Source organism: Penicillium citrinum (assembly GCF_028827155.1).
Source record: "Penicillium citrinum strain IBT 23319 chromosome Unknown utg000003l:1.0-4596430.0:1.0-4598250.0, whole genome shotgun sequence".
Lineage (NCBI taxonomy): Eukaryota > Fungi > Ascomycota > Eurotiomycetes > Eurotiales > Aspergillaceae > Penicillium > Penicillium citrinum.
This window is the reverse complement of record NW_026622688.1, coordinates 1,147,065-1,172,623: the sequence shown is the minus strand read 5'-3', so window position 1 is coordinate 1,172,623 and position 25,559 is coordinate 1,147,065. Positions and strand designations below refer to the sequence as shown.

Here is a 25,559-nt window from a genome sequence, read left to right as displayed (position 1 = left end):
TGAAGGGAAAGCATAGCGACTGGAGCAGAGGAGTCGGCAAGGGCTTGGCAGACACGATTGATATTGCAGATCGGTCTCATCTCCAGTTGTATTGTTCGTGCAGATTGAACGCTGCACAGTACATAACTAGATTGGGCATCCAGTTTTGTGGTACTTGAAGCATTCTCTCTTGCACAGCCTCATGGCTCATCTGGTGAATAATTCGCGCAGGATTACATCCCGTCATTATCGACGGGATGATAGTTGATCTCATAGTCATATTTGCGTGCGATACGCTCAGGGATGAAAGTGTTGTACAGTGGGGAATGGCATCTGACACAGCCACACTTGGCTGCTGCAGAATGAGCAGACTTGGTCCAGAGCCTGATCGACAACGCGGGTTGAATAAGCTCTCAATGTTAATTCTGAGAAGTTGAAGCTGTCCTCCAATAATTGTGGGATCTGTTCTGCAGGTCTGATCGTGCTTAATTGTACTTCGTTATTTTGTATGTACTTCGTGTTGTGTACTTGCATTTGATGCTGATCGGACAAGTCAAATAATTAGCTCCCAACTTTGCATAATCTGGATATACTCTGCAATACTGCTGTACCCATATTTGCTGATCTCTCTGCTGTAATATCTCTGCTATGATCCATATGTTGCTCTGCTGATATCCTGCTGATATCCTGCTGTATACTGTATATTCTGCTGCGATGAAGGAGTAAAATGAATTCACTCCGAGCAATCGGCGAAAAAGACGGGTCCATCGCGGCTATCGCCGGGTGGGGCGATCACTTTTGCGGCCAAAAAATGGCGAATTTCTTTCCTTCTCAACTTTCTCTTCAACTCTTTTTCTTTCCCATCAACACTCTCCTAGTAGAGTTGGATTAATTCAAAATGGCTTCAACTACTAAGCCTGTTATTCCGCCAGTGGCTTTGGATACCATCACTCAGCATATCGGTAATACTCCTTTGGTGCGATTGAACCGTTTGCCCCGCAGCCTGGGAATTGATGCCACCGTCTATGCGAAATTGGAATACTTCAATGCTGGTGGCAGTGTGAAGGATCGGATTGCTCTGCGCATGATTGAGGAGGCTGAGAAGTCTGGTCGGATTAAGCCTGGTGATACTTTGATTGAGCCGACCAGTGGTAACACGTTAGTTTTTTTTTCCCCCGAATGGATCACAGAATCACCTCAAAATCCCGAACTCTGTCGTGATTAAAGGTAGCATGAAGCTGATAATGTTGGACATGGGAACAGTGGTATCGGCCTCGCTTTGGTCGGTGCTGTCAAGGGCTACAAGACCATCATCACTCTCCCCGAGAAAATGTCCGCAGAGAAGGTCTCTGTTTTACGCGCTTTGAACGCAACCATCATTCGAACCCCCAACGAAGCCGCCTACGACTCCCCCGAGTCTCATATCGGTGTAGCCAAGCGTTTACAGAAAGAACTTCCCAACGCCCACATCCTGGATCAGTACGGCAATGAGAATAACCCCAACGCTCACGAGTTCGGCACTGCCGAGGAAATTTGGACTCAGACCAAGGGTGAGATCAACGCGATTGTCGCGGGTGCCGGAACCGGTGGTACTATCACCGGTCTTGCTCGCGGTCTCAAGAAGCACAACAACAATGTCGAGGTTATTGCTGCGGATCCCTTGGGTTCCATTCTTGCTCTCCCCACTGCTCTGAACGATGCCCATGCCAATGAACCCTATAAGGTCGAGGGTATTGGTTATGACTTTATTCCTGAGGTGCTGGACCAAAAGGCTGTTGACCGGTGGTATAAGACTGGTGATAGGGAGTCTTTCCAGTACTCTCGTCGTCTGATTGCTGAGGAGGGTCTTCTGGTTGGTGGTAGCAGTGGAAGTGCTATTGCTGCTCTGGTCAAGGCCAATGAGGAGCGCAAGTTCTCCAAGGATGATGTTGTCGTGGTTGTCCTGCCTGATAGCATTCGAAGCTACCTCACCAAGGTACGAACTATAAAATGATTCCCCGATTCTCGATTCTACTTTACTAATTTTGATTGTAATAGTTCGCCGACGATGACTGGCTTGCCGCCAATAATCTCCTTACCACTCCTCTGGCTGACACCACGGAAGAACTGCAACAACCCTCCGCTTCCAAGGATCCTCTCACCAGCGCAAAGGTCAGCGCTCTTCGCCTGAAGCCCATCACCACCGTGATCGCCAATTACCCTTGCGAAACAGCCATCGAAATCATGCGCGAGAAGGGCTTCGATCAACTCCCCGTCCTTGCCCCGTCAGGTCGGAAACTCGTCGGTCTCGTCACCCTGGGTAATGTTCTCAGCCGCCTGACTCACGGCCGCGCCACTGGCAAAACTCCCGTTTCTGAAGTCATGTTCGATTTCTCCAAGATTCCGGAAGTTGTCACCGACCCTCGTGATCTGGGAACTACTCCCAGCAAGCCAACCGGGCAGAAACGCCGTCAATTCATGGAAATCACCATGGATACCCCATTGAATGTTTTGAACCGCTTCTTTGAGTGGAACAGTGCTGCTGTTGTTACTGAGAAGGGTGATGGTGGTTCATTGAAGCCGTTGGCTATTGTGACCAAGGTCGATCTTCTGACTTGGTTGCTGCACCACGGTAAGACGAATGGGAACTAAAGATGCCACGACTTTTCTTTTTATTTATTTTTTGAATAACCTGCATTTCGAGAATGTGTGAGCATCTCGAGCGGAGTTTCAACATTCCTTGTGGATTGGTTTGCGTTTTATTTTATCTGCTTTTTGGGATTGGCGTTTTTTTCCTTTCGGGCTCCGATCGGTTTCAACACTGCAAATACAGTACATCTTGGATAGATTGTGCGATAGATCATATTTACAGGAATAAATAATGGATGTGATTTTGACGCGACTTACATACTAGTTATAAAGAAACACATGCGACATAATACCTGTAGGGCCAGTATATACACTGTATACATTTGAAGGGGAGAGTATACACTCACTAGATAGTCCATATATGCAAATAGCTAAACCCACCAATATATCAACATCACAGCAAGAATCCTATCATACCATTTACGAGCGTCATCTCCTTCACAAACACATACCAATCCACTCTTCCCACCAACGAACTCCAGATCCAATCTCCTCTTCAGCATCCCCCTTAACAGCACCACCAACCACATCCACCTTAATCCCAACCTGCTCAAGCAATTTGAAAGTAAAAACGCCCTTCGCATCATCGTCTCCCAAAACCTCATCTTCTTCATCACCTTCTCCAGAATCAGCACTCGCATCCATAAGACCCTTCGTCTTGGACTTGCGAATCCGATCAATCTCCGCCTCTAATTTCTCCCGAACAGAACCGGGAGGAAGGGCCGTGAATAAATCTTGCTTGTTACCCGCGATCAGGACGGGGATCTCTGCATCCCGCTTTGTGGATGATTTGCCCTTGCCGAGAGATCGTTGTTGCAAAACGAGAAGTACATCGTGCAAGTACTCGGCTGTATCGCGGAGCGTGGCTTCATCAACCAGTGCTGCTGTATCTACCATGAAAAGGACACCGCGGAGTTTCACTTTGGCGTCCTTGGACTGGGACATTTTTTGGAGTTCGGATATTCCTTGTGAAACGCGGAGTTTGCCATGGCCGGGTGTATCCTTGATACGATAGCGAATTGGGTTTTTCGAGGCTTCTTTTAGAGAGGGGTCGTTGACGGAGCGGAAGCGGTTTGATGCTGTTGGGACTGTTGGTGGGAGGCTAACGGATACTAGGGTCGAGGTTTGTGAGGTATGGGTTGAGTGGGACTTTTTCGATGCTGGAGAGGATTTCGCCTCGAGCTGGGTAGTGTTAGCAATTTTTTTTCCAGAAATGGGCTTTGGAGGGGAAAAGGGAAAACTTACCAGAGTCGTGAAGGCTGTTTTGCCTGCACCATTGGGACCCAAGAGGAGAAAATTGCTAGATGGCGGTGACGCAACACTACGGAAGAAGATGATATGTAGAAGAACTGGAACACCGAAAGTGAAGAGGATCGCAACGGCAATGGCACTCAGACTCCCCTCAAAGAGGAATGTGAGGATGCCCGTTAGCGAGTTCCAGCTGGCCTGGCTTGACATGGTGTGGGCTGATCTGATTTGGACGGGAAAGGAGAGTAGCTTGCGTTGAAAGTAGAAGAGGGTCATTGCCTGATTGGGGCGGGTCAGGTGCCGATAAGATCTTATCTTAACGCGTTATCAGTTTCATCCCATTTGGAAGTACACAGGGAGACTGGAATGAGGGATACACATACCAGAGATGGGCCAAGGGGGATGATGGGCATGGGCATGGAAACATGGGGGCTTCCTTGCCCTGACTCTCATGCTTTGCTGTTCGTTTCTCTCTTGTCTTCTTTTCGTTCTGCTAAGGTTGCATCTACAGTATGCGGTTGGGTCGACTGTCTGCTCTCCTCACCTTGTTGGGTCTTAGCCCGGCGCAGACTCTTAGTGGATTGACATTTGATGGTGATGATGTTGTGAGTTTGGAGTGGACTTTTGATGGCCAGTCGACTGGTCGTTATGATTTCTATTTATGTGCGGGTGATGAATCAACAGGTTCTTATGTGAGAAACCCATCTTTCAGCCATGTAAAATACAATGCTAACCTAACCCTCAATGAATAGGAATATCTAGAAAGAGTCATTACTGACGAGACTGTGGTACCGGGGGATCTACTCTCTTTTCGCGTTGATCGCAGTGTGGGAGGAAATGACCCAAATGCATAGTATGAGGCCACACCATATACTTGCACAGGAGATGAATTCGCTAACACACATCTTCGTCGATATAGCTTCCTCAAGGTTATTCCCGCGAATCAAGAAGAGAAATGGGTTGGATTCACCTCTCATTTTACCCTCACCAATATGAAGGGATCATTTTCCTCCAAGGTGTCCGACGCTATAAACTCAATGCAGCCGATCTCACTGCAAATGAAGCTATCAAATGACGCCCAAATCGAAGCTTCAGAAGAGGACGGTAGCGATAACATCTCGAATCCAAACATTGATATCATCAAGGCAGAGACAACTCAACCTCTTCCACAAGTCGCAACTCCATCCCCTTCATCCGAGCTCGATAGTGAACACTTTGAACTGCGGAAACGACTCCTCGGAGCCGGTGTCGGTGCTGGTGTCGGTGTCGGCGTCAACGCTCATGAAGTTCCATACGGAGAACAAACTGGCCCTACAAAGTATGCCCCCACGCCTAAGAAGGCGGGTTCGACGATCCCACCTTTGCGAGTCACTCCAACGCCTCAATACCCGCCTTTCCCCTTTGTAAAGGCGACAACTTATCTCGGAGCCCCAACGGTGGAAACAACCCAAAGTGTATACTTGACCTCCTCCATAACAAGCATTGAGAATACAGTAAGTCACACCCTAGGTTTTGCAGTGGCCTATTTTATGTCAGGATGACCACTAACGGCTTCAAGGCTGCCCCTGCCCCTGCGCCTACTTTAGACAAACGAATGCAAGATTGGCTGGAAAGTCAACAGAACTAGGTCTAGCCAGTCCTTAGATCGAGTCTCTTGTCATTTTTTTCCTTTTCATCCCGCCTGATGTTATTTTTCGTCTTTTCTATATGGTGCTTTTAGTTGAGGTTGAACTCAATATATGCTAGCAGCTATTCGGTTGATCCTTCTCTTACTCTGGTATCTCGGATCGTATATGCAACTTTTCCTGTTTCCCTCCCCACTTCCATCCATGGTGCTCTACTTGGCCATCTGTTTGATGAGAAACGGGCCGATATATGCATATTTACACTCCCAACTTTCTTCAAAAACAAAACAAGCTCGTCCAAATCATCAAGTTCGTAAAGCAAGGTGCTCATGACGATGGCGACTTTGGCGACATGAGTGGTTTCCATTCTTCCAGCGCCGGAGTCATGGTTGGTGACATCGGGCGACTATGGCGATCTTCTGGGTGGAACGAGATGTTCTCATGTAAGGCGACGTAATCACCATCTGTATAACCGAGTAATTCCTCAATATGGGAGCTACGGTGACCCTTGATATGATCGATTTCAAGACTGCCGTAATTCACGAGAGCGCGGCCAACCTCCTTGGGTTCCTGACTGTGATGGATGAAATCACCATTGAGAGCATCCGGCGAAGGTCGCTCTACAACGACCAGCCGAACTGCTTCTTGTTGTCCGAAATGGCCTTCGACCGCGAGAACACCAGCCGGGAGAAGACTAGCCTTATTTAGAAGGGCGCTATGTGCCCCGGGGTCAATGTAGATGGTCCCATGAGGCTGGAGTCCGTGTAGAAGCCAAAAGGTCCGCGATTGGATCGGAGTTTCAGACGGAAGAAATCGAGTATGTAGCGGAGCTGCGGGAATTTCTGTCTCTTGATCACCGTTTGACTGGGATTTCGCTTCGAGTGCTTGCAGATATTTGACGATGTCGTGGACGTTACCAGGTTTGGAACTCTTCGTGATAACTGTGGTGACTCCGGCACTTGTTCCGAGTTTAGCTGCAACAATCTTCGTGCTCATGCCTCCAGTTCCAAGCGATGATCCAGCAGATGAAACGTCCGCCTCCAGTGATGAAATATCGGAGACAACCTCGATAGGTTCGGCATCCGGGTTAGTGCGAGGGTTTGCGGTATAAAGACAGTCGACATCGGTCATTAGGAATAAATAGTCGGCCTTGACGGTGGCCGCAGCAATAGCTGAAAGGGTATCGTTATCGCCAAATTTGATTTCCTATCATAAGCATGTTAGCCTAAATATGAATGACGGGGTGTGTAGCGACGTACAGAAACAGCTAGAGTGTCGTTCTCATTCACAATGGGGATTACTCCCATGTCAAAGAGTTGCTCGAATGTATTTTGCGCATTGAAGTATTGCGTTTTCTGGGGCGTCAGGTTAGTACAGTCAGATTGATGTTTATGAACACACAAACACATACGTCTGCAATGTCGTTCCTTGTCAGAAGAATTTGAGCTACAGGAACATTGAGATGTGAGAAAAGATTATCCCACAAGCTCATCAGTCGACATTGACCAACGGCAGCCAACGCCTAGGTATACGAGGTTAGCACATTCGAATAATCTCTTCTCCACCGAGTTAAGTAGTCGACCCGTCTTACCTGTATTCGGGGCAGATAGGTAGGTCTTTCGTCCACATCCATCCTCCGCAATCCAACCCCCACCGCGCCTGAGGAAACTAACACGACTCTATGACCATCTTTGCGTAACCTCGCTACCGTTTCGACAATCAATGTCAGAATAGAGAGAATGGGCTCATGTGTCTTCTCGTCGACAATAGAGCTTGTGCCTAAAATGAAGAGTGGTGTCAGTAAAAACAAAGAAACACCTCACATTGACTCATGCCGTTTGGATATGTATCCCCGCACCTAGTTTGATCACAATCGTCAGCCCCGAAGTGGCCACCATGTTGCACGAGTCCGTCAAAATGCGACACACTTAAAATGCCACGCTAAATTCTAAACTCGAAGGAAAAAAACCAAGCACTGCCGAGTCCCCTCACTGAGGTCGCAAAATGTTCAAGTTCTGCTAAATTGGAACCACGGCGTAATCGGTGCAATCTCCGCGAGTTCTGCCGTGTATCTCCGCCTTCCGTGAATCTTCCGCGGATCTTCTCTTTGCGCGATTGATGTCGCTGAACAATTGCAAACATGTCGGAATCAGAGTCATCTGGTGCGAATGCACCTTCGAATGGAAAGCCGGATAATGGGTTTATTCCTGGAGATGATACGTGGACTCAATTCCGGAATATTTACTCCATCTTGACGGGGAAGATGTCACCGGATGGTATCGAGCAGTTCCGAGTTGCGCGCGATATTCGAAATGAAGCTGCGGATTGCAAGCGTTGTGATGAACAGCGGGATTTCTTACTGCAGTATAGTACGTGATCCACCTCTCTTCATTTACTCTGATGAAATTGGACTTGCCTTGTGTACAGGTCTGCTAACTATGCCATTCTTTTTAGGTCCCGTCATCCGCTACCTAAGTGATAACATCAAACAACTTGGAGGAGATCTCCACAGCCACAATATTTATTGCCGTCGTTGTACAGATCGAAAGGGTGGAGGTTTCGACCCGGAATATGGTATTTTGATCTGTGCGAATGAGATGAAAGATCAGGGTCATTTGGAGGATACAATGGCTCATGAGATGGTTCATGCCTATGACCATTTGCGGTTTAAGGTTGATTGGACGAATAATCTACGACATGCAGCCTGTACTGAGGTATTTTTCACACTTTGTTGGAAAACAAAGAGAAAGAAACAGCTTAGCTAACGTGACTACTTCAGATTCGAGCTAGTTCCCTCAGCGGCGAATGTAGATGGGCACGGGAATTCTTCAGAAGAGGTCAATGGAAATTGACTCAGCAACACCAGGAGTGTGTACGGAGAAGAGCGATTCTCTCCGTCAGAGCTCGACCAACCTGCAGAGATGAGGCTCATGCAACTCAAGTTGTCAATGAAGTCTGGAATAGTTGCTTCAGAGATACGAGGCCGTTTGACGAGATTTACCGGTGATTTTGCACCTTGTTACCATGATCCACTACTTTGATACCGAATTCCCCACTTTTGTACTATAGAACGATTTGTGAATGTACCATATATCATTGGCACTGTATGGAAAGATCAAAATTAAGAGCATATGTTCCAGATCTCAAGCGCCATCCATGGCTATACCAGAAACCAACTCCAAAGATGCAGGAAATAATCGGCGCCATGAAACACCATGTTATCCAACCCGTGGATTAACCGAAACAAAAATAAGAAAACCAAAATGAAACACCAATCATTCATGCGTGAAAATGATCATGCTTTGCCGTCCTTGGAAGAGCCTGAATTCCGCTTCACATCCTTGACGCAGTGCTTGATAATCCAAGGGTGACGCTGAATATCGTCCAAAGGAATACGCTTCTCAGGGTCAAGAACAAGCAGCTATGAAAAAGATTAGTGTCGATGCTTTCCTCTGTTCGACAAAACCAGGGAATTAAACTTACCCGCTTGATGAGGTCCCTAGCCTCAGGGCTAACAAATGAAGGAACAGACATATCGGCACGAGCAATTCGTCGTTGAGTCATTACGGGTGTATCCTCGAAAGGTGCCTCACCGACCAAGAATTCGTAGGCCAAAACACCCAGGCTCCACAGATCAACCTTCTCGTTGTAATAGTTGTCTTGAGAGCCGGGCTTCAACATCTCAGGGGGCAGGTAGTCGAGTGTCCCGCACATCGTCTGCCGGCGGTTGTTGGGAGCGTGTACACTCCAGCCGAAATCACTGATCTTGATTTCTCCATGGATACCGACCAGGATGTTTTCAGGCTTGATATCCCGGTGCATGACGTGCTTCTTGTGAAGGTACTTGAGAGCTGCAGCCATCTGTGCAATGTATTGAGCAGCCTTCCACTCCGGGAATCGGTGCTCTTTGCGAAGGTGTTTGTACAGCTCACCCTTGCCAGCGAATTCCAAAATCAGGAAAATACGCTTGCTATCGTGGAAATGTCCATATAATCTCAGAACATTCGGGTGGCGCAAGTTACTCTGGATCTCAATCTCACGACGAACTTGCTTCTGAACTCCACCTTGCTGCAACTCGGATTTGTGTAATACCTTGAGAGCGCAGACAAAGCCAGAAGAACGTTCCTTGGCCAGGTAAACACGACCAAACTTGCCCTTTCCAAGAGGCTTTCCGATTTCGAACATTCCCAAATGCAGCTCCTTCGGAACACTGGACTGCTCGTGTCCGGAGGTAGAAGTGCGTTGTTCCCCGTTTTCGTCAGTGTTCCGGCTCACCACAGTACCCTGTGATCCCTTCCCTGGGGAGGGAGGGATGTTCATAGAGTTGGTCTTGTTGTCATTGGTATTTTGAAGGGCCAGTTTCAGTAGTTGAGCGCGATGCGAGTTGCTTTGGCTTGCACCCAGGCCGGATAGCGAAGTGGTGGTAGAAAGAGAGCCCTTGATCAGATCGAGTCAGCATGGTTGTTTGGGCAGCTGGATACAAGTCTCTGGTACCTTTGGCTTTCCATAAATACGGGGAGCAGCTCCATTTTCCTTTTCCTCTTTGACGGATAAGTGCTCGAAGCGAGCCTCTAGTGTTTTTGTCGCCATTGTAGAGATGAAGTAGGAAGCTGGCAGCTAGACGCTATGAAGCGGAGAGGGAGAGACAAGAAAAGAGGACGAGAAGGAAGAAGGATTCCAGGCTAGAATGGAGTTAGTATCTGATGAACTATTTCAAGCTCATACGGTCATGGTCGATTTGGCGAAAGTTGTCGATAAGAGAGAAATAAGAAGAAGTTGAAGACAAACCCAATTCTTGAGAGTGTTTGGGTTCGTCCCATCGTGTCGACCGGGCAACGTCCCATCGGCCCGCCCTTCTTCCGTCCACCGCGGGGCTAATCTGCTATCAGCTCTGATCCACCCCAGGTCTATCTGATCACTTTCTTTTCTTCTGTACGACGAAACATGATTTAATGCGCTGATGGATTCCAGAACTCCAGCTGTTCTCGCTAGAGGCCATCATGCCTCGGTCTCGCCGGAGGCGAAGAAGCCCCAACAGATTACTGTTGGTGGATTCCGAATCACAACGCAGAAGCTCCCCATCTTGAAAGCCGATCCGATCGAAGAAATGACTAAGAAGCTAGGAATTGCGGTCCCCGAGATGATTTTTGGCGACAATTTTGTGACCATTGAGCATCCGTCAAGTGGATGGGGAATCAGCTTCAACGCATTCGATGCGCTGGATTTGGTGGATAAGACTGGGCAGTCGATGCTGCAGGTCGCATACTCGAAGGAATGGCAACAGAGCAGGTAAGAGCATGCATAGTAGCTGAGAACTGCCCGCCCTGTCATGTACTCACCATATTTGGAATTTCAGGGAGAAAACACATGACGGAATCAAAGAAGTCGTCAAACCGTTTGACTGGTCATACAGCACGGATTATAAAGGCACACTCAGTCCGAACGCCCAACCCTTCGAACAAACAACAGAGCAGATCCCAATCGAACTTTTGAAGCGGCCAGATCCAATCTTATTCTTCGATGAGGTCGTTCTGTACGAAGATGAGTTGGCCGATAATGGCATTGCAATGCTTTCCTGTAAAATTCGAGTGATGCCAGAGAGATTGCTCCTCTTGACGAGGTTTTTTATGAGATTGGATAACGTCCTGATTCGACTTCGAGATACCCGGGTATATGTCGATTTCGAGAAGCGAGAGGTTATTCGGGAATACCAATCTAAGGAATGTGAATATGAGAAAGTCAGACAGGTAGGTGTGAGCTTGAGTTTTGAAACATTTTTTTGTAAGCTGTTCCTATGCTGACGGATGTTTCTTCTAGATGCTTGCTGGTACTAGAGATGATATTCCAGCTTTAATGAGAGATGCCAATCGACTATCGGAATTACTTCCTGTGGTGGATAAGAGTACCGAACGGGTGGTTCTTGCGAGATGAAGAGACCTCAAGCACATATGGAAATGGCCTAATCGAAGGATGAAGAGAGTCTCTCCTTTGTCACTCTACACTGGAGAGTATTTCGATCCCTTGCACTGTCCAGATGATACCTAATTGCCGTTACAGGTAATTGATATATGACAAAATACTTTCACGAGAGTCAAATGATGAGTCTGTTGAATGTAGGATAGAAGACACGTCCTAACATGGGATCGTCTTAATCGACGAATGCAAAATTTATGTAATTGATCTAATTTTGCAAAACCTCGGTACACAATGATGATGGCTTGAAGACTCTAATAAGGGTCGAGTATACTTGAAGACAGACAAGCAATGCACACTGTGGTTGATTGAAACAACTTCTCCCACTTTCCAAACCCAAATCACAATCGCCATCAAAATTTATACTGCATGATTGGGAAAAAATGTATCTACTTGAAATCTGATACCATATTCAACCATATTTTCCCCTTTTGATCTATAAAAGAATTCCTGATTGGAATTTAAACTTGAGTATGCGCAGCAGCTCTGAAGCAAACAGTGCAAACACCACCTCTCCAAAGAAAAAAGCATCGCCAATCGCGACGATACAATTAACCAACGTCCTCGCAAAAATGCCCTCAAGAATCCCAACATCATGCGCGCGGGGGATTCGCAGATCTACTCTCCCTCGTCTACAGGTAATCAAACAAATGACTCAACCCCACAATCAACCCAACGCAGCCACAATACTAACACAATTGCCACCAGCAACGGGCGAATATCTCAACATCATGGACATCCAGGAGCGCAACCCAGGATTCCAAAACTACCAACATATCTCTGAAACCTGCGCTTCCATTCCGTACATACTCCCAAGGATCTGCCGTTTCGCGTCTGGCTAGAAGTGCCGCTTCACCCGGTGGTGGTGCAGAGACATATGTCGCGTACGGTATGACGCAGAAGATTTTCGAAGCTTGTTCTAGACAAGGCGATTATACGATTCCACAGGCATCTCAGAAAGGTGTTGCGGTCCCGACTACTGAGTCTGGTGAACATCTTGGTGTTAGTGATAGTTGGTGGTACAAAGGTATGTCTAACACCGTAATTTGGTCTCCTGCTAGCTATCGAAGCACTTTTTTTTTCCCCTAAATATTGTCTACTAACAATGTCCTTGGCGTATAGAACTCGGTCTCGTACCTACTTTTTCAACATGGTCCCAAATCACCTTCTTACACATGTACCTCCTAACAGTCCGACTTCGTGCTCTTCCGTACCGCGACAGCGTCCAGACATATAGTCGTCACTTGATTGATCATTTCTCGCATAATGCGGAACATCGGATGGATGTTTTGCATGATTTGGGGAGTCGGGGGATTCGAAATAAGTATCTTAAGGATCTTTTTATTCAATGGCGTGGTATTATTGCGGCCTATGATGAAGGATTGATTAAGGGTGATGCGGTTCTTGGTGCGGCTGTTTGGAGGAATTTGTGGAAGGCTAGTGGGACTGGGCCCGATGGGCAGGAATTGGATTGGACTAAGATTGCTTGGGTGGTTGCTTATATGAGACGAGTTTTGTTTGAGTTGTCGAAGATGGATGAGGGGGATTTGGCGTTTGCGCTTACGAGGGGTGGTGAGGAGAGTATCTTTGGATACTCGGTTGTTGATAAGAAGATGGCCGAGGCGAGCAACTGAGTTGTCCTTGGTTGGTCTGGTGAAGAGATGGTGGTGTCTTGGAGGACATTTCATTTCTGATATTGTTTTATTATGTTGGGTCTTTGTCTAAAATTGTGGCCTACTTAATCATGTACAGTAGTTAACTAAACATCTCCGCATACTTTGTATTTCAACCATTTCAAATGTATAACTACATTAGTGTAACAGTGCCGCGACGTTTAGTTGATTGTATCGAGTTTTGCTTGGGATTCATGTCTAGTTCTCCTTTTTGCCAAAGAGGTCCTTCTCGACCATAGCCCGACAAATAGGGTGATAGAACTCTTTGTACTTTTCAAAGGTTTCCAATGCAACGGCACGATTGATCTTCTGGAGGTTACGGAACCTGGCAAGTGGATTAGCTGGTGTCTGTAGGTGCCAGGAAGAACATGAATAAATGACTTAATGACTTACAGAGGTCGAACAAACTTCATTCTTCCAATGCGACCAAGAAGTTCCGCAGTCGGCTCAATGACGCTCTGGTCTCCGGCCTTCATGCCGACCTGGAAATACAGGTTGGCAACCTCGATATTCTCGCTCTTGGAAAGCCCGTACACTTCACCCATGAGCTTGGACAGCTCAGGGCGCAGGGGTTGCTCCCAGCGCAGAATCTGCTCGAGGAAGACTAGGATTTGGTTGGCTGTCAGGCCCTCCAGGTCAGATGCTTGCGGCTTGAAGGAGGATTCAGGCAGGCTCTGCCATTGCCTTGCGAGAGCGTAGACGACATCTACAAGTGAGGTATCGAATTGCGGCTTCGGGGGCAGACCCGGGGCGTAGAACCAAGTATCCCAATCCAGTTCGTTGAGGAGTTTGGATGCTTCTGCGTCAGACTTGAAGAAGTCAAGGATTGTGGCCTTGAACTCGTAGGAGTCTAGAGACTTGCACTTGAAAGTGGTGAAATACTAAATGAAGATGTCAGCAGATGACACGGCAAGGTAAATGAAAGCGGGATTGAAATGGCGGGAATTACGTGAGGAATGAATTTGTCGAACTTGGGTTTTCCGACAAGGTTCTCAAGGTGGAACAGGAAGTTGAAGCCCTTCTCATAAGGGACGCTGGAGAATGCATCATCGGGGTCCTTGCCCTTAAGGTCAGTGATCAACTTGGTGAATTCATGGTCGTGACCAAAGTGTTCGACAGAGTCGGTGAGAGCCTTCCATCCGATAATGGACGAGAAATGACGATACGCCTCGCCGTGACTACAGAGGTTAGTATAACTTGGGGAGATAGCAGTTCTTTATGCATACGTACATAGCGGCCAGGATCTATCAGCATTCGAGGTTAGCGGGGTTATCAGCATGCTCAAGAGATACGTACTCGTCGTTCCAGATACACAGTCCAACCCTCATTCAACCAGAAGTGTTCCCAAGAGCAGTTAGTGACCAGGTTACCACTCCAGCTGTGAGCAAGCTCGTGTGCAATCACGTCAACGTTTTCACGGTCCTATCCAAGTCAGTTTTCAGTATTCTCATTGCAAGAGCGGCTAGCATACCTTTGAGATGATACTGGGAGTTGCAAATGTGAAGATTGGATTCTCCATGCCGCCGTAGGGGAAGCTTGGGGGGAGAATCAAGACGTTGTACTGTCCCCACGCATAGGGATAGACAATTTTCTATAAGACTCCTAGTTTAGACAGTCGTGATCTATTCTTCTGGCAGGAAATGTCATACCTCGATGGTGTTGATGAAGTTCTCAGTATCAGCCTCAAGTTCCCACTTGCACTCATCCAGCTTGTCTGGACTGGTGGCTACGACACTTCGGGGACCAATTGAAGCTTCCGAGACATCTCTGGAAGCATTGTTAGCAATTAGCAGAATCACAGGCTCGAAGGCTACATCTTACCCGCTTGCAATGGCAAAGAGGTAGCTTGGGATAGGGACCGATTGGTTGAACCGGTAGAGCTGATTGCCAGATTGTGCCTCTGATGATTTCTGAAGAGGCAAACCACTGGTCTTGACAGGGAGTGGAGAGGTGATATTGAAGTCAATAGTACTCTTCACATCGGGAGTATCCTGGCAAGGGAAGATAGAGCGAGCATGGATAGCCTGGCATTGGGAGACTAGAGCATATCAATCAGCCGTTTCCAAGAGAGTACCAAGCCAACTGTTAACCTACACATATAAGGATGTTTCTTGTTGGAGGTCTGAGCCGGGGTCAACCACTGCAGGGCGGTACACTTGTCGGTGGTTTTGACGGCAATCTACAGGATTAGTCGTGCTCACAGGATTCAGCATGAATGAATATCTCTCTGCTTACATCCACCTCAATCATTCCCTCTCGCTCCACGCCCTTTTCCAGGCTGATCTTCAGCGGAGTGCCCAGAGGCTCCAGCGGGGCCAACAGCTCCCATTTGGAGGGTTGACCATCAACCTTAATCTCCCCGATATCCAGGTGACTAGTGTCTAGAATAATCTCCTTCGACTGAGCATCTGTAGTGGACCGGAACCGATGCACGACATTTCCCACGAGCTTCTTCTGCTCGAAGAGAATTTCAAAATTGGCGGTGATGTGGGCTGAACGCCAATTATTGTAATTGCTCAGCGTGTTCGGATCACGCGGATTTGAGACCGTTGCCATTTTGCGGGCAATCGTAAAAGTACGAGAAGGAGAATAAAAGAATTTAAAGAAGGGCAATCGAGGGGAAAAAAAGCGGAGATTCATCTGCCTCGAGAGATAAATTTGGAGGTGAAGTTTGGAAGTTGTGCCAGGGTTGCAATTTTATGCCGGCGATAAGCGTCTATCGATTGCATTAACCACGTACCATACATAGTAACTAACTAGTTATGTATAGTTAACTAATTAATTAGTACGGGCTATACTTAATATACCCACTGGAATGTAGATATGCGAGTATAAATTTATAGAACTATATGTATATGCTAATACCATAGTATATTCCATGATCTATCATATACACTACTCTAGATTTAAATGGAAAGGTAGAGTAGACTGGAATATCAACCAACTCTGCTGAGGACCCCTTTTTCCCGTCACCAATCTTCCCCCCACCCTCTTCTTTTTCTCTTCACCTTTTTTTTTTTTCTTGGATTTGTGGAATCTTCCTCTCTATTCCCCTTTTGCATTTTATCATTTCTCTAATTCTTATTCCTCTTCCACATCTCAACTCACTCATCAACCTTTTCCCCCGCATTCTCTGTCCACCGCCCTCACGGACCACCCCTGACTGATTCAAGCGGGACCCCCCCCCCTGATTTCCTTCACACAATTGCGACTTTCATTCGTGTTGAGTCTTCTTCTTGTCGCGTGGGGTAATCGAATATCTCTGAGGTAAGTTGCTGATGTGTATGACTCGAGAGTATACGCACGGCTGATACTTGCATAAATCAATTCTGTGCGCGGATAAAAAAAAAGTGACCCATATATCTGATGCTTTCTGTAGTCCGCGATTGCCTTGCGATAGATCTTCGGGGAAATAAAACTCCCCGTTTATGAAGCGATGTGTTGAAGACAAACTTCCCCATTGACCGGACGAATTACCCCAAGAGAGAAGAATGAGTGACGATCAACAACTCGCATTGGTCCATATTGTTTGAATTCCTCGTTCGTGAGAGCCCCGTAGGGCCGCTCCAGACCTACAGATTCGATCTTCTTTCGCCGTCAAATTATTCCTCTATATGCACGACATCTCCGTTGAAGACTTGCTTTTTCCCCCCCTCTCTTCTTCTCTCTCTCATTTATAATTCTAATTCCATCGCTCCGCTCTCGAAAATATGCTACACCGCTCCGCCTTGGAGGATGATCCTAGACACTTCCACCGACGTCCTTCAGGACCCCTCGCAGATCCCTCTTCCGCACTACCACCTCATCGGCCCCCATCCCAATCCTCCCGACCGGCTTCTCGAAACCGAATGGCAAAGACGACAAGGGCTGTGACGCCTACAGGACTCGGAATGGTGACGGAGAAGGGCCCGGAAATCTCCCCGGTGGGACTCAGCAGCGCCAGTCCAATCAAAGAGGGATTGGGGAGTTTAAATCGATGGTCGCACTCAACAACGTCGAGTAAAAGCCCTTCAGAATATAATGGCCATCATCGGAGAGGAAGCTCGAAAATGTCGATCGCAGGTCATAGTCCACACCGAGGAAATGGGCTCGGCGAACTCCCAGAATTGAGTCTTCCTGAGTTGAGAGCATCGGAAATGTTTGCGCCAGACCCGAATAATACCGATCTTGATTTATCGTTTACCGCATCCAGCCAACCTTTTCAGAATTCCTCGAGCGATCCTCGAGAATCAGGATCTACACCTTCCAATCCAGCCCGCACAAGCGAAGGCGCTGTGTCGGCGGATGACGAAGGCGATACAGACAATCGTCAACATGGCCAGACCCAAAAAGCGATGCTATCAAAAGCCCTACAAAAGGCGAACACGGCTGTACTTCTTGATAATGCGGCCAATTTCGAAGGTGCCATGGAAGCATACACTGATGCCTGCCAATTATTGCAGTTGGTAATGCTCCGGAGTAATGGAGGAGATGAGGAGAAACTCAAGCTCCAGGAAATCGTGAGTCAAATCATCCAGCATACAGTATTGATCTGTAAACAGATCCGGCGACTAACCAGATGCAAACTTGTAGCGAGATACGTATATGATCAGAATTAATGAACTCCAACGGATGGACTTTCCCCTGCCAAACAATGAAGGCAAGGCTCTTCCGGAGCGTCCTCTTAGCCAGGAATCTTACGGAGAATTACTTCATACATCGGCAATTGAAGATCCCCAAAACAGCAGCCTCCACAGTTCTGCACATTCCAGTCTTTCTCTTCAAGCAGCCGTAGAGGAGATGAAATCCTTTCCTGCCGAGGCCATTCCACCTCGCCGTCAATCCTTACGACCTTCTGGACAGTCTGGCAGGATAACTCCATCTAGCCTCGGAAACCCAGCTTTGAGCGGCCAGTTCCTTGATCCCGCGACACAAGAGACGAATGAATCTACTTCCTGGTTGGATACAATCGATGAATCGGGAGCATCCTCCCCATCATCCGCGAACTCGAAAGCATCCTCGGTGTACTTGCGTCGACGTACAAGCCGTCGTCTCAGTACCGATACCGAGGCCGAGTTTGATGCTGCTCTCGATGCGGCTGTTGAAGCCGCTTATGACGACGGGCTAGAGCCAGTGATCGAGTACAGAGACGAGGACAATGATGATATTGTAGCAAACGCTCGTCGTAATATCGAATTGGCAAAGCAGCGGGTTCGGGAAGCCGAGCGAGAGGCAGAAGTTGCGTTGAATCGTGGTCGTGAGATGCGACGGGTCCAGGAACAGAGTGCTTTCGAGGAGCAACCCATGGCTCAAAATCGAGAATCCGATTACTTAGATGAGGAGGCCGAGGAAGAAGAACGACTTCTAGAGGAGATGACAAAGGGCTATGTAATGGACGATTTCGAATTTGGTATTCAATCCAAGTCCGCATTGCCTCGCGAATCCGACTCCAGCAATATCTCAGGAAGAACTTGGGAGAGTTCGGCTGGTTCCAATATCACTGGAGCTGGCGCAACGCTGTCAACGCTCACCGAGGATGAAAACATCTTGCCTTTGGATGGACCAGGACGTAACAATATGCCATCTTCCCCCCCGAGTGCCGCATTGCCCCCTATTCCTGTGTCGTCTGATTTCCCAGGGCTTCCGCCGCATCGAGCCTCCTTGACCAACCCTCCTCCTGCTCCTACAATGGGCCCACCCCCAATTCCAGGCGTGCGAGCGCGAAGATTGTCGAAGCAGGCACCAACAGAGCTGAAAATCGAGACAAATCGCACTCGTGCGGACTCCGATGCCTCTGGCCTAGAACCCTTCACAACGCCTTCCACAACTCGGCCCCCTCCACCTCTTCCTAAAGATGATCCGACACAAAATCCTCCTCGAGCAGCATCGCGATCTAGCCTGCATCCATCTAAACGCAATCCATCCGTCGGCTCCATTGCAGAGCAGGTCCATTTGGCCAAGACCCGTACCCAGGAAGATGACGAGCATCTCCCACCGTTGCCTAGAACAATAGGCAAAATCCCATCTGCCCCAGATGGACTAGACAAGGCGGGCTCAAATTCCAAGGCATTCAGATCGCGTAACGTATCTGTTCCCAACCCTGAGACCGTACCCGGTTCCCCTACGACTCCGTGGAGCGGTTCATTCCAATCTTCGGATTCTCAAAAGACAGCAATGGCCGGCGCGATGCCAGTGATGCCCACGCCAACTGCAACAAGCTTTTCTCAGAATGGACTGTCCACTGGTGGGTGGAATCTCTTCGATTGCGATATTCATTCACCAACCACCTTGGGTTGTCCTAACACAATGATGGCCAATGCCCCACAACCACTTGAGCCTTGCCCAGAATCATTCCTACTCCGCCCGTTCTGGCTCATGAGATGTCTGTATCAGACAATCGCTCATCCCCATGGGGGCTACCTATCAGCAAAGCTTTTCATCCCACGAGATGTCTGGCGGGTCAAGAATGTCAAGCTCAAGGCCCTGGAGGATAAAGTTACCAATTGTGATCAATTAACGGCAGCGCTGCTAAAGCTAGCTCAGGTCGACACATACGATGCAGACGCAGTGTTGGAAGAAATGCAAGCTCTCGAAGTTGTCCTTGATCAAGTGCAGAGCGTACTATCCAAGAAACTCGGAAACGAAGTTGGCGTTCACACAGCAATGCCCCTTTTCCGTCCCAACGGTGCCCCCGAAGACCCTACACACTCTGACCCTGCTCCCCCAAGAACGTCCGGTACTTTGAACAAATCATATCTCCCTACATGGAAGCGTCTTCGAGCGAAGACCTCTGGAATCGGAACCACTGCTCCCTCAGCGCCAAGTGGCCGGGATAGCAATAAGGATAGCTTCACGCTGAATTCCCTGCCGATGACGTCGGCTCCGTCTTCCTACGTGAAGCACAACCCAAACCAACTTGATTTTACAGGGCCCAATTCTCACTATATGAGTGCTTTGGCTCGTCTTTTTGATGCTGCTCAAGTTATAGGTATGAGTTCTCCCGCCTCAGCATTCATTATTCCCCATCTGTGACCCATTCTGACCATCCCAGATCAAATCGCCCAACAAGTAGAAGACCCCGGTCTCAAACATTCCTCGCCAACTCACGTTGGTCTGGAATTAAGTACACGTCACGCGGCCGAGTTCTTCGGCTTTTACATCTGTCGCTTCGCATTGGCGGATGTGGGCCTCATGCTTGATAAATTTATCAAGCGTGGCAGTGAGTGGGTGCTTATCTAACTGAACATATCAGGCAACATATACCCCATCTTCCTCCCCTTTCTCCTCCGCAAACTGTGATGCGGTGGATTTTTTTTTTTTTTGATTTATTTGCCAATATTCTTTTCACGTCCATATTCAACCCCCCCCAAATGTCTTTAAGATACCATGATTCGCCTCGAGATATGATTTCAAGAACATAATTGTCATAAATGGATTGTATCTACTTCACATATACACTGGTTCACGCTTTGCATTCATGTCTTATGGAAATACAGAACCCCTCCCCCATCGAAACATCTTTGATGAACTAGAACAAACAATATTCGATAAGTATTGACTTATTCCAGACAAGAACTACCCCGTCAACGTAGATCTCAAATACATCCGTCGTCGTCGCTCTGCATCGCGAATAATCTCAGCCGATAATTTCAAACTAGGAGCAAGATGCGAATATCTCTCCACTTCAACTACTACATTTGAAATTATACCATCGATTCTCGATCGAGATGGGAGTAAATCCGAAAGACCTGGAGACATAGTTGCTCCCATAATCAATAATGTCTGCGATACCATCGACAATGCCCCTTGCCACAAATAAGGAAGATGACCTTCACGGTGACTAGTGATGTGTTCTAACTGGCGTAGGGTTGCGTCTAGACATCTTCGACAACATTCTCGCACGCCTTGTTCGGAACATACCTGTTCGTTTTCAAAGACTGCTTGGATATATGGACGGTAGATGATTGTTCGACAGGCGTTGTAACGAAGCCGTAGGACGGTTTGAACGGGTGTGGATGGTTTTGATGTAAGAGGGAATTGGACTGGTTGTGGTAGACTCTCGTACCATTGAGATAATTGGAAATCAAGTTCTGATACTATCGGGCCCAGCGAAGAAAGTGTGTGTGTACTATCCTTTTGATAAATGAGATGACTGACTCGATTCAAGAGTCTTCGAAGTGCGATTTCAGCGAGGAAATACCATAATTCGTCTCGTCCAGGTTGTGATGATGTTAGAAAGGTATCAACTTCGTTGGTGGTGGAATGTTCGTGATTGGATCCGGACATGGGAAGTTGAATTTGATCTCCATTTTCAATGTCACTGGGGATATCTCGGTCATCGCTTGTATCGTTGTCTTCTTCTTCCTCAAATCCACCGGGCAAATCCACGAGTTCTTCGAAATGAACAATTCCCGAATGAGGAAGATCGAGTTCGGCGAGAAGATCACTCTCGTATAACAATGTATTCCAATATACCCGCACACTCAGCTCTTTCCATTGTGCTGGTACTCGACCTGGATTACCGAAGAGTAATTGTAATTTCATGCTGACGTTCGATAACAATGTCCAAGCCTCGAGTGGACGAACGAGGTAGAATAGATAGGCCGAGGCGAGAATCATGCATTGTGTTGCCATGACTGAATTCCGCATCATCACAGATGGAAGAAGTTTCCATCCAGCGGCGAAATATGCCAGTCCTGGTGATTGAGTATCCCGTGGTAGGGAAGAAATACTTCCATTCTGACTTGCAGAGCCAAGGGCTAGTACGAGTAGGACTAGACAGCTTACGGGTCCTTCTTGGAAGTGTGTTGTCAAGGCTGTGTGATAATATCGGGTCCATGTGTATGGATTCACGCATGCATACCAGATATTAGCGTGTGCGAAGAAGGATTTGATATAGGCGGGTGCGTCTGCTAAGTTGATTCCTGCGTTGGGATTCAGCTGGAGTGGTTCACGGGCCATTTCTAGTTGGAGGAGGTTTTGAGGGTCGTAGGGTCTTGAGACGAGGTCTCGGATGAGTGGCCATTGGAGAAGATGTAAGGCTGGGGTTGTGTGGACTTTTGGCATTGTAGAGATACTGATGCTTTGTGGGGGATTTGTCCAAGATCCTAAGCCCACGGCGGACATTTTGGGAGGTATATTAATGGTTGTTTCTTCGAGGTTGGTGTCATTGCTTGTTGCTGGGGATGTAGATGATAGGGCTAATTGGGGTCTTTGTCCGCGGAGATTTGAGTGCAGTAGGCCCTCAATGCGAGTTAATTGTTCTAGTATGAGTTTATCACCGGCGTCAAGTTTGATGCCTGGTTCACGATAGATGCATTCGGCGTCGAGGTCTGTACAGAGCTGGCATTTTGGTCGTGCGCCGTTGCATCTGGTTTTCCGAAGTCGGCATATCTGGCACTGTGTACTGCGTGATGAGATGGAATGTTCTAATGGGGAAAAGTCGCGGGTAGAGTATATACTCACTGCAATTGTTGCCCTTCTTCTAGGGTATTCTGTTGCGTCTGAGTTGGATCGCTTTTTTTGTGTTATATAGTTGGATTCGTTCCCGGTATGATAGACCTCGTCCCTCTCGTTGGATGGTGGAGATGTCATTCTTTCACCACTGAATGGACAGCGATGGCTTCTTCATGATATTTATTGCTTGTTATTTGGGTTATGATGCCTTTGAGGGCTCTCATGCGGATATCGAGAGAGACAGATGTGATAAAGATAACATGAATGTGAAGTATCAGAGGGGAACAGCAAGGCAGCTGCATGAGATTGTACAACGAATATTGTCCCTCGGCCCCACAAATGACTATCCTCAAGCAGGATTAGTGCGTGAGTCTCCAAAGCCGGTCTTAAAAGATATGCGGAGGAACTATCCGTGACTCTTTAGGTGATAGATTCAATATATTCGTGGATCAGGCCACTTACGGGAGTCTACAATATCAGATATGTTCATGGTCATTGGACGGTCGTTGATTCGGCCTCATTTCTATTTTTTGGGGGTTCTATCTATTTTGAGAATGTCTTCCTGTAAATCGAACCCGCTCTGCTTCTGACATCAGCAGGCATCCGACAAAATACCAATCAATCGGCATCCCTGGGCGATGTGAATGGCAGAAAACGAAGCAGACTGATATCAGGCAATGAATGGGAAGACCAGCTGTATGCTATCTCAAGAATTTCGCTTTTTTCGTATCTCTTCAACCCACTTTGAAGCACCCGAGATCGCATCTTCAGGTCTGTCCTTGTGGTTTAGTAGGTAGCCCTGGACTTCTGCAGCCGTAAATTCACCACTGGGTACGACCTGAACGAAAGCAGCAGATAGATCAGAGATATTGGCGCGAAGTGTAATTCCTTCGTTCCTCTCCTCTTTCTGCACGAACTTGTTGCTATTTTCATCTTCAGTAGATGGGAGCTGCGTTTGCCTTTGCCTCTTGGGCAGGTCATCGCCTTTTTCTGTGGAGTATTGTGTGCGTGAACGGTCACGTCGCATGTATTTGTAGATCGACTCGAAGAGATCTCTCACATCTTGCTCAGTGGTGTATGCGAAGCCAATAGTCATGTCTACACGACCTGGTCTGAGAAGAGCCGGGTCTAATTGATCGGGGTGATTGGTCGTCATGACGAGGATACGTCCTTCACTAGCTGCCACGCCATCGATAACATTTAACAGACCGGATAAAGTGATGCCGTCTGGTCCAGGGTTACCAGGAGCAACAGCCGGGGCATCTTCCTTCTCAGAATCAAGTTTAGGAGGATCATCTTCGGCAACAACAGTTTTGCCTCGAGTCTGGGTGACTCCCGCTGTATCAATATCCTCCAGCAATACAATGCACCGTCGGGGTAAGTATGCAAAGAGTGAGGACATGCCTTCTTCATCAAGACCATTGGTCTTGAGATTAAGCAAGTATAGCTTCAGTCCTAGCATCCCTGCAGCAGCAAAACAAAGACTCGTTTTACCAGTTCCCGGAGGGCCATGAAGTAGATATCCACGTCGGTATGGGATTCCCCGATCAGTATACCAGCGACGAGTGTGAGGGTGGAGATACTCTCGCATATCGTCGACGAAGCCTTGCTTCTGTTCCTGGTCCAAGATGACCGTTGATAGTGGGCGTGGTGACCTAGACATACACTTGACCCAGTTGAAACTTCGATCGTAATCTCTCTTTGCCCGGTAAATGACAGTGCGATTCCCGTCACGCTCGATATAAGCTCTTTGACCATCTGCGAGCAGTTCCTTGAGTATTTCCGGGTTTCTGCCAAAGCATGACAGCCATAATCGCTCATTATTCAGAGCAAAGCGTCTGCTCTCCTCTTGTGTACGTTGTAATCTCATCAAATACCCCTTGTACCAGAAGTAGTGACATCCTTTGGAAGGTGTGAATTTAATCTTCTTGTATTTGTCTCGGCTCATCAGTTTGGCCCAGTATTCATCGAACGAAACAGTAGTGCCGCCTGATTGAGTGATACTTCCATTCTCGTCATCATCATCTTCGGCATCGCTGTCGTCGGAATCGCTCCAGTATGGGTCGGTCTTGTACTTGATGCTGGCAAGAAAACGATTTGTTTTTTTCATGTGTGGTTGACGGGATACCCAATACATCATATAGGTGAATACATCATCCTCCATGCGAATCTCAGCAGTGGAGATGAACAGATCGCTCAGACTGTCTAACACCCGGGGGTAAATGAAGCGTATGCATCCGGCAACTAAGGCAAATCCGATTAGGACTTGGAGATAGGCATTGAGGTCGATTTTGAGATATGATATGAAGAACCGCGAGACGAGACCGTATCCAGGTATGAGGGCTTCTAACAGGGCTGTTTCTGATGAGAGACCAGGTGTTGCTGTACCTGTTTGATTGGAAGCCATGACTGGTTGAGGACTTAAAAAGGCCCAATGGTCACTCCAGTATCCCCCCAAGTTAACGAAAGATGATGGTCGCACTGGAGGGATTAATGAAAGAGAAATCGAAAGGGTTTTGGGTAGCTATTTAAGAGCCATTCTTAAGTTTCAGCCTCATATATCTGCAATCACTCTGCGTTCATAAAATCATTCGACGATTCAACATTTTCCTGTTTTGGAATAGAGCGCTTACCAGTACAGATGAGCGGGCACTGTTTTTGGAGCCCGCACGAATCAGGAACGACGATCACAAAGTCGGTGACTATTGCTGCCTATTCCTGCTGATTCTTGTCTCATCGGGACGAAAATGATGCATATTGCTGCCTGTCAGATCAAAAAGTACTCTGAGTAATTGGGTAATTGTAGTAGTAAATTGTCTTTCGACGTGGAAAGGAATGTCGTATAGTTAGTTATAATGTACTTCGATTTTATTGCCGTATAATTCAGGCACCAACGCCGATAAGAACTTTCTTATCACACGTGGACGCGTCCCAAAACAAACGCGACTTTTCTACTTTGGACCAAATTGGTCTTTTTATACTCAGACTTAACATTCAT

At 47.5% G+C, this 25,559-nt stretch overlaps 12 protein-coding genes across 12 annotated transcripts; 6 read left to right on the top strand and 6 right to left on the bottom strand.

Annotated features, from left to right (window-relative positions):
* Window positions 1-877: 877 nt before the first annotated feature.
* N7469_003686 (cystathionine beta-synthase CYS4) lies at window positions 878-2,610 on the top strand (the record flags this gene model as incomplete). Its single annotated transcript, XM_056642606.1, has 3 exons — window positions 878-1,137; window positions 1,243-1,954; window positions 2,017-2,610. The coding sequence occupies 3 exons, from the start codon at window positions 878-880 to the stop codon at window positions 2,608-2,610; spliced, it is 1,566 nt and encodes a 521-aa protein (XP_056502018.1).
* A 435-nt stretch (window positions 2,611-3,045) lies between these two features.
* Window positions 3,046-4,065, bottom strand: N7469_003685 (signal recognition particle receptor subunit beta; the record flags this gene model as incomplete). Its single annotated transcript, XM_056642605.1, has 2 exons — window positions 3,046-3,789; window positions 3,853-4,065. 2 exons carry the CDS (start codon window positions 4,063-4,065, stop codon window positions 3,046-3,048), a joined length of 957 nt encoding a protein of 318 aa, XP_056502017.1.
* Window positions 4,066-4,367: 302 nt separating this feature from the next.
* Window positions 4,368-5,482, top strand: N7469_003684 (putative beta-1,6-glucan biosynthesis protein (Knh1); the record flags this gene model as incomplete). Its single annotated transcript, XM_056642604.1, has 4 exons — window positions 4,368-4,547; window positions 4,608-4,708; window positions 4,775-5,348; window positions 5,414-5,482. 4 exons carry the CDS (start codon window positions 4,368-4,370, stop codon window positions 5,480-5,482), a joined length of 924 nt encoding a protein of 307 aa, XP_056502016.1.
* Window positions 5,483-5,807: 325 nt separating this feature from the next.
* Window positions 5,808-7,378, bottom strand: N7469_003683 (glutamate 5-kinase; the record flags this gene model as incomplete). The annotated part of the gene is made up of 5 exons (XM_056642603.1): window positions 5,808-6,686; window positions 6,740-6,835; window positions 6,892-7,002; window positions 7,072-7,259; window positions 7,339-7,378. 5 exons carry the CDS (start codon window positions 7,376-7,378, stop codon window positions 5,808-5,810), a joined length of 1,314 nt encoding a protein of 437 aa, XP_056502015.1.
* A 242-nt stretch (window positions 7,379-7,620) lies between these two features.
* On the top strand, window positions 7,621-8,487 carry N7469_003682 (mitochondrial inner membrane protease ATP23; the record flags this gene model as incomplete). Its single annotated transcript, XM_056642602.1, has 3 exons — window positions 7,621-7,849; window positions 7,935-8,194; window positions 8,260-8,487. 3 exons carry the CDS (start codon window positions 7,621-7,623, stop codon window positions 8,485-8,487), a joined length of 717 nt encoding a protein of 238 aa, XP_056502014.1.
* Window positions 8,488-8,775: 288 nt separating this feature from the next.
* Window positions 8,776-10,070, bottom strand: N7469_003681 (aurora family serine/threonine-protein kinase; the record flags this gene model as incomplete). Its single annotated transcript, XM_056642601.1, has 3 exons — window positions 8,776-8,901; window positions 8,964-9,917; window positions 9,975-10,070. 3 exons carry the CDS (start codon window positions 10,068-10,070, stop codon window positions 8,776-8,778), a joined length of 1,176 nt encoding a protein of 391 aa, XP_056502013.1.
* A 370-nt stretch (window positions 10,071-10,440) lies between these two features.
* N7469_003680 (TIP41 family protein) lies at window positions 10,441-11,411 on the top strand (the record flags this gene model as incomplete). Its single annotated transcript, XM_056642600.1, has 3 exons — window positions 10,441-10,769; window positions 10,837-11,227; window positions 11,298-11,411. The coding sequence occupies 3 exons, from the start codon at window positions 10,441-10,443 to the stop codon at window positions 11,409-11,411; spliced, it is 834 nt and encodes a 277-aa protein (XP_056502012.1).
* Window positions 11,412-12,025: 614 nt separating this feature from the next.
* N7469_003679 (uncharacterized protein) lies at window positions 12,026-13,087 on the top strand (the record flags this gene model as incomplete). The annotated part of the gene is made up of 3 exons (XM_056642599.1): window positions 12,026-12,091; window positions 12,162-12,480; window positions 12,576-13,087. The coding sequence occupies 3 exons, from the start codon at window positions 12,026-12,028 to the stop codon at window positions 13,085-13,087; spliced, it is 897 nt and encodes a 298-aa protein (XP_056502011.1).
* Window positions 13,088-13,324: 237 nt separating this feature from the next.
* Window positions 13,325-15,682, bottom strand: N7469_003678 (bifunctional aminopeptidase/epoxide hydrolase; the record flags this gene model as incomplete). Its single annotated transcript, XM_056642598.1, has 10 exons — window positions 13,325-13,451; window positions 13,520-14,007; window positions 14,076-14,304; window positions 14,357-14,370; window positions 14,423-14,548; window positions 14,598-14,717; window positions 14,776-14,893; window positions 14,948-15,164; window positions 15,221-15,305; window positions 15,362-15,682. 10 exons carry the CDS (start codon window positions 15,680-15,682, stop codon window positions 13,325-13,327), a joined length of 1,845 nt encoding a protein of 614 aa, XP_056502010.1.
* A 1,154-nt stretch (window positions 15,683-16,836) lies between these two features.
* On the top strand, window positions 16,837-20,344 carry N7469_003677 (uncharacterized protein; the record flags this gene model as incomplete). The annotated part of the gene is made up of 3 exons (XM_056642597.1): window positions 16,837-17,625; window positions 17,699-20,093; window positions 20,157-20,344. The coding sequence occupies 3 exons, from the start codon at window positions 16,837-16,839 to the stop codon at window positions 20,342-20,344; spliced, it is 3,372 nt and encodes a 1,123-aa protein (XP_056502009.1).
* Window positions 20,345-20,680: 336 nt separating this feature from the next.
* On the bottom strand, window positions 20,681-22,231 carry N7469_003676 (fungal specific transcription factor domain-containing protein; the record flags this gene model as incomplete). Its single annotated transcript, XM_056642596.1, has 1 exon — window positions 20,681-22,231. The coding sequence occupies one exon, from the start codon at window positions 22,229-22,231 to the stop codon at window positions 20,681-20,683; it is 1,551 nt and encodes a 516-aa protein (XP_056502008.1).
* Window positions 22,232-23,267: 1,036 nt separating this feature from the next.
* On the bottom strand, window positions 23,268-24,968 carry N7469_003675 (BCS1 and AAA domain-containing protein; the record flags this gene model as incomplete). The annotated part of the gene is made up of 1 exon (XM_056642595.1): window positions 23,268-24,968. The coding sequence occupies one exon, from the start codon at window positions 24,966-24,968 to the stop codon at window positions 23,268-23,270; it is 1,701 nt and encodes a 566-aa protein (XP_056502007.1).
* Window positions 24,969-25,559: the final 591 nt, after the last annotated feature.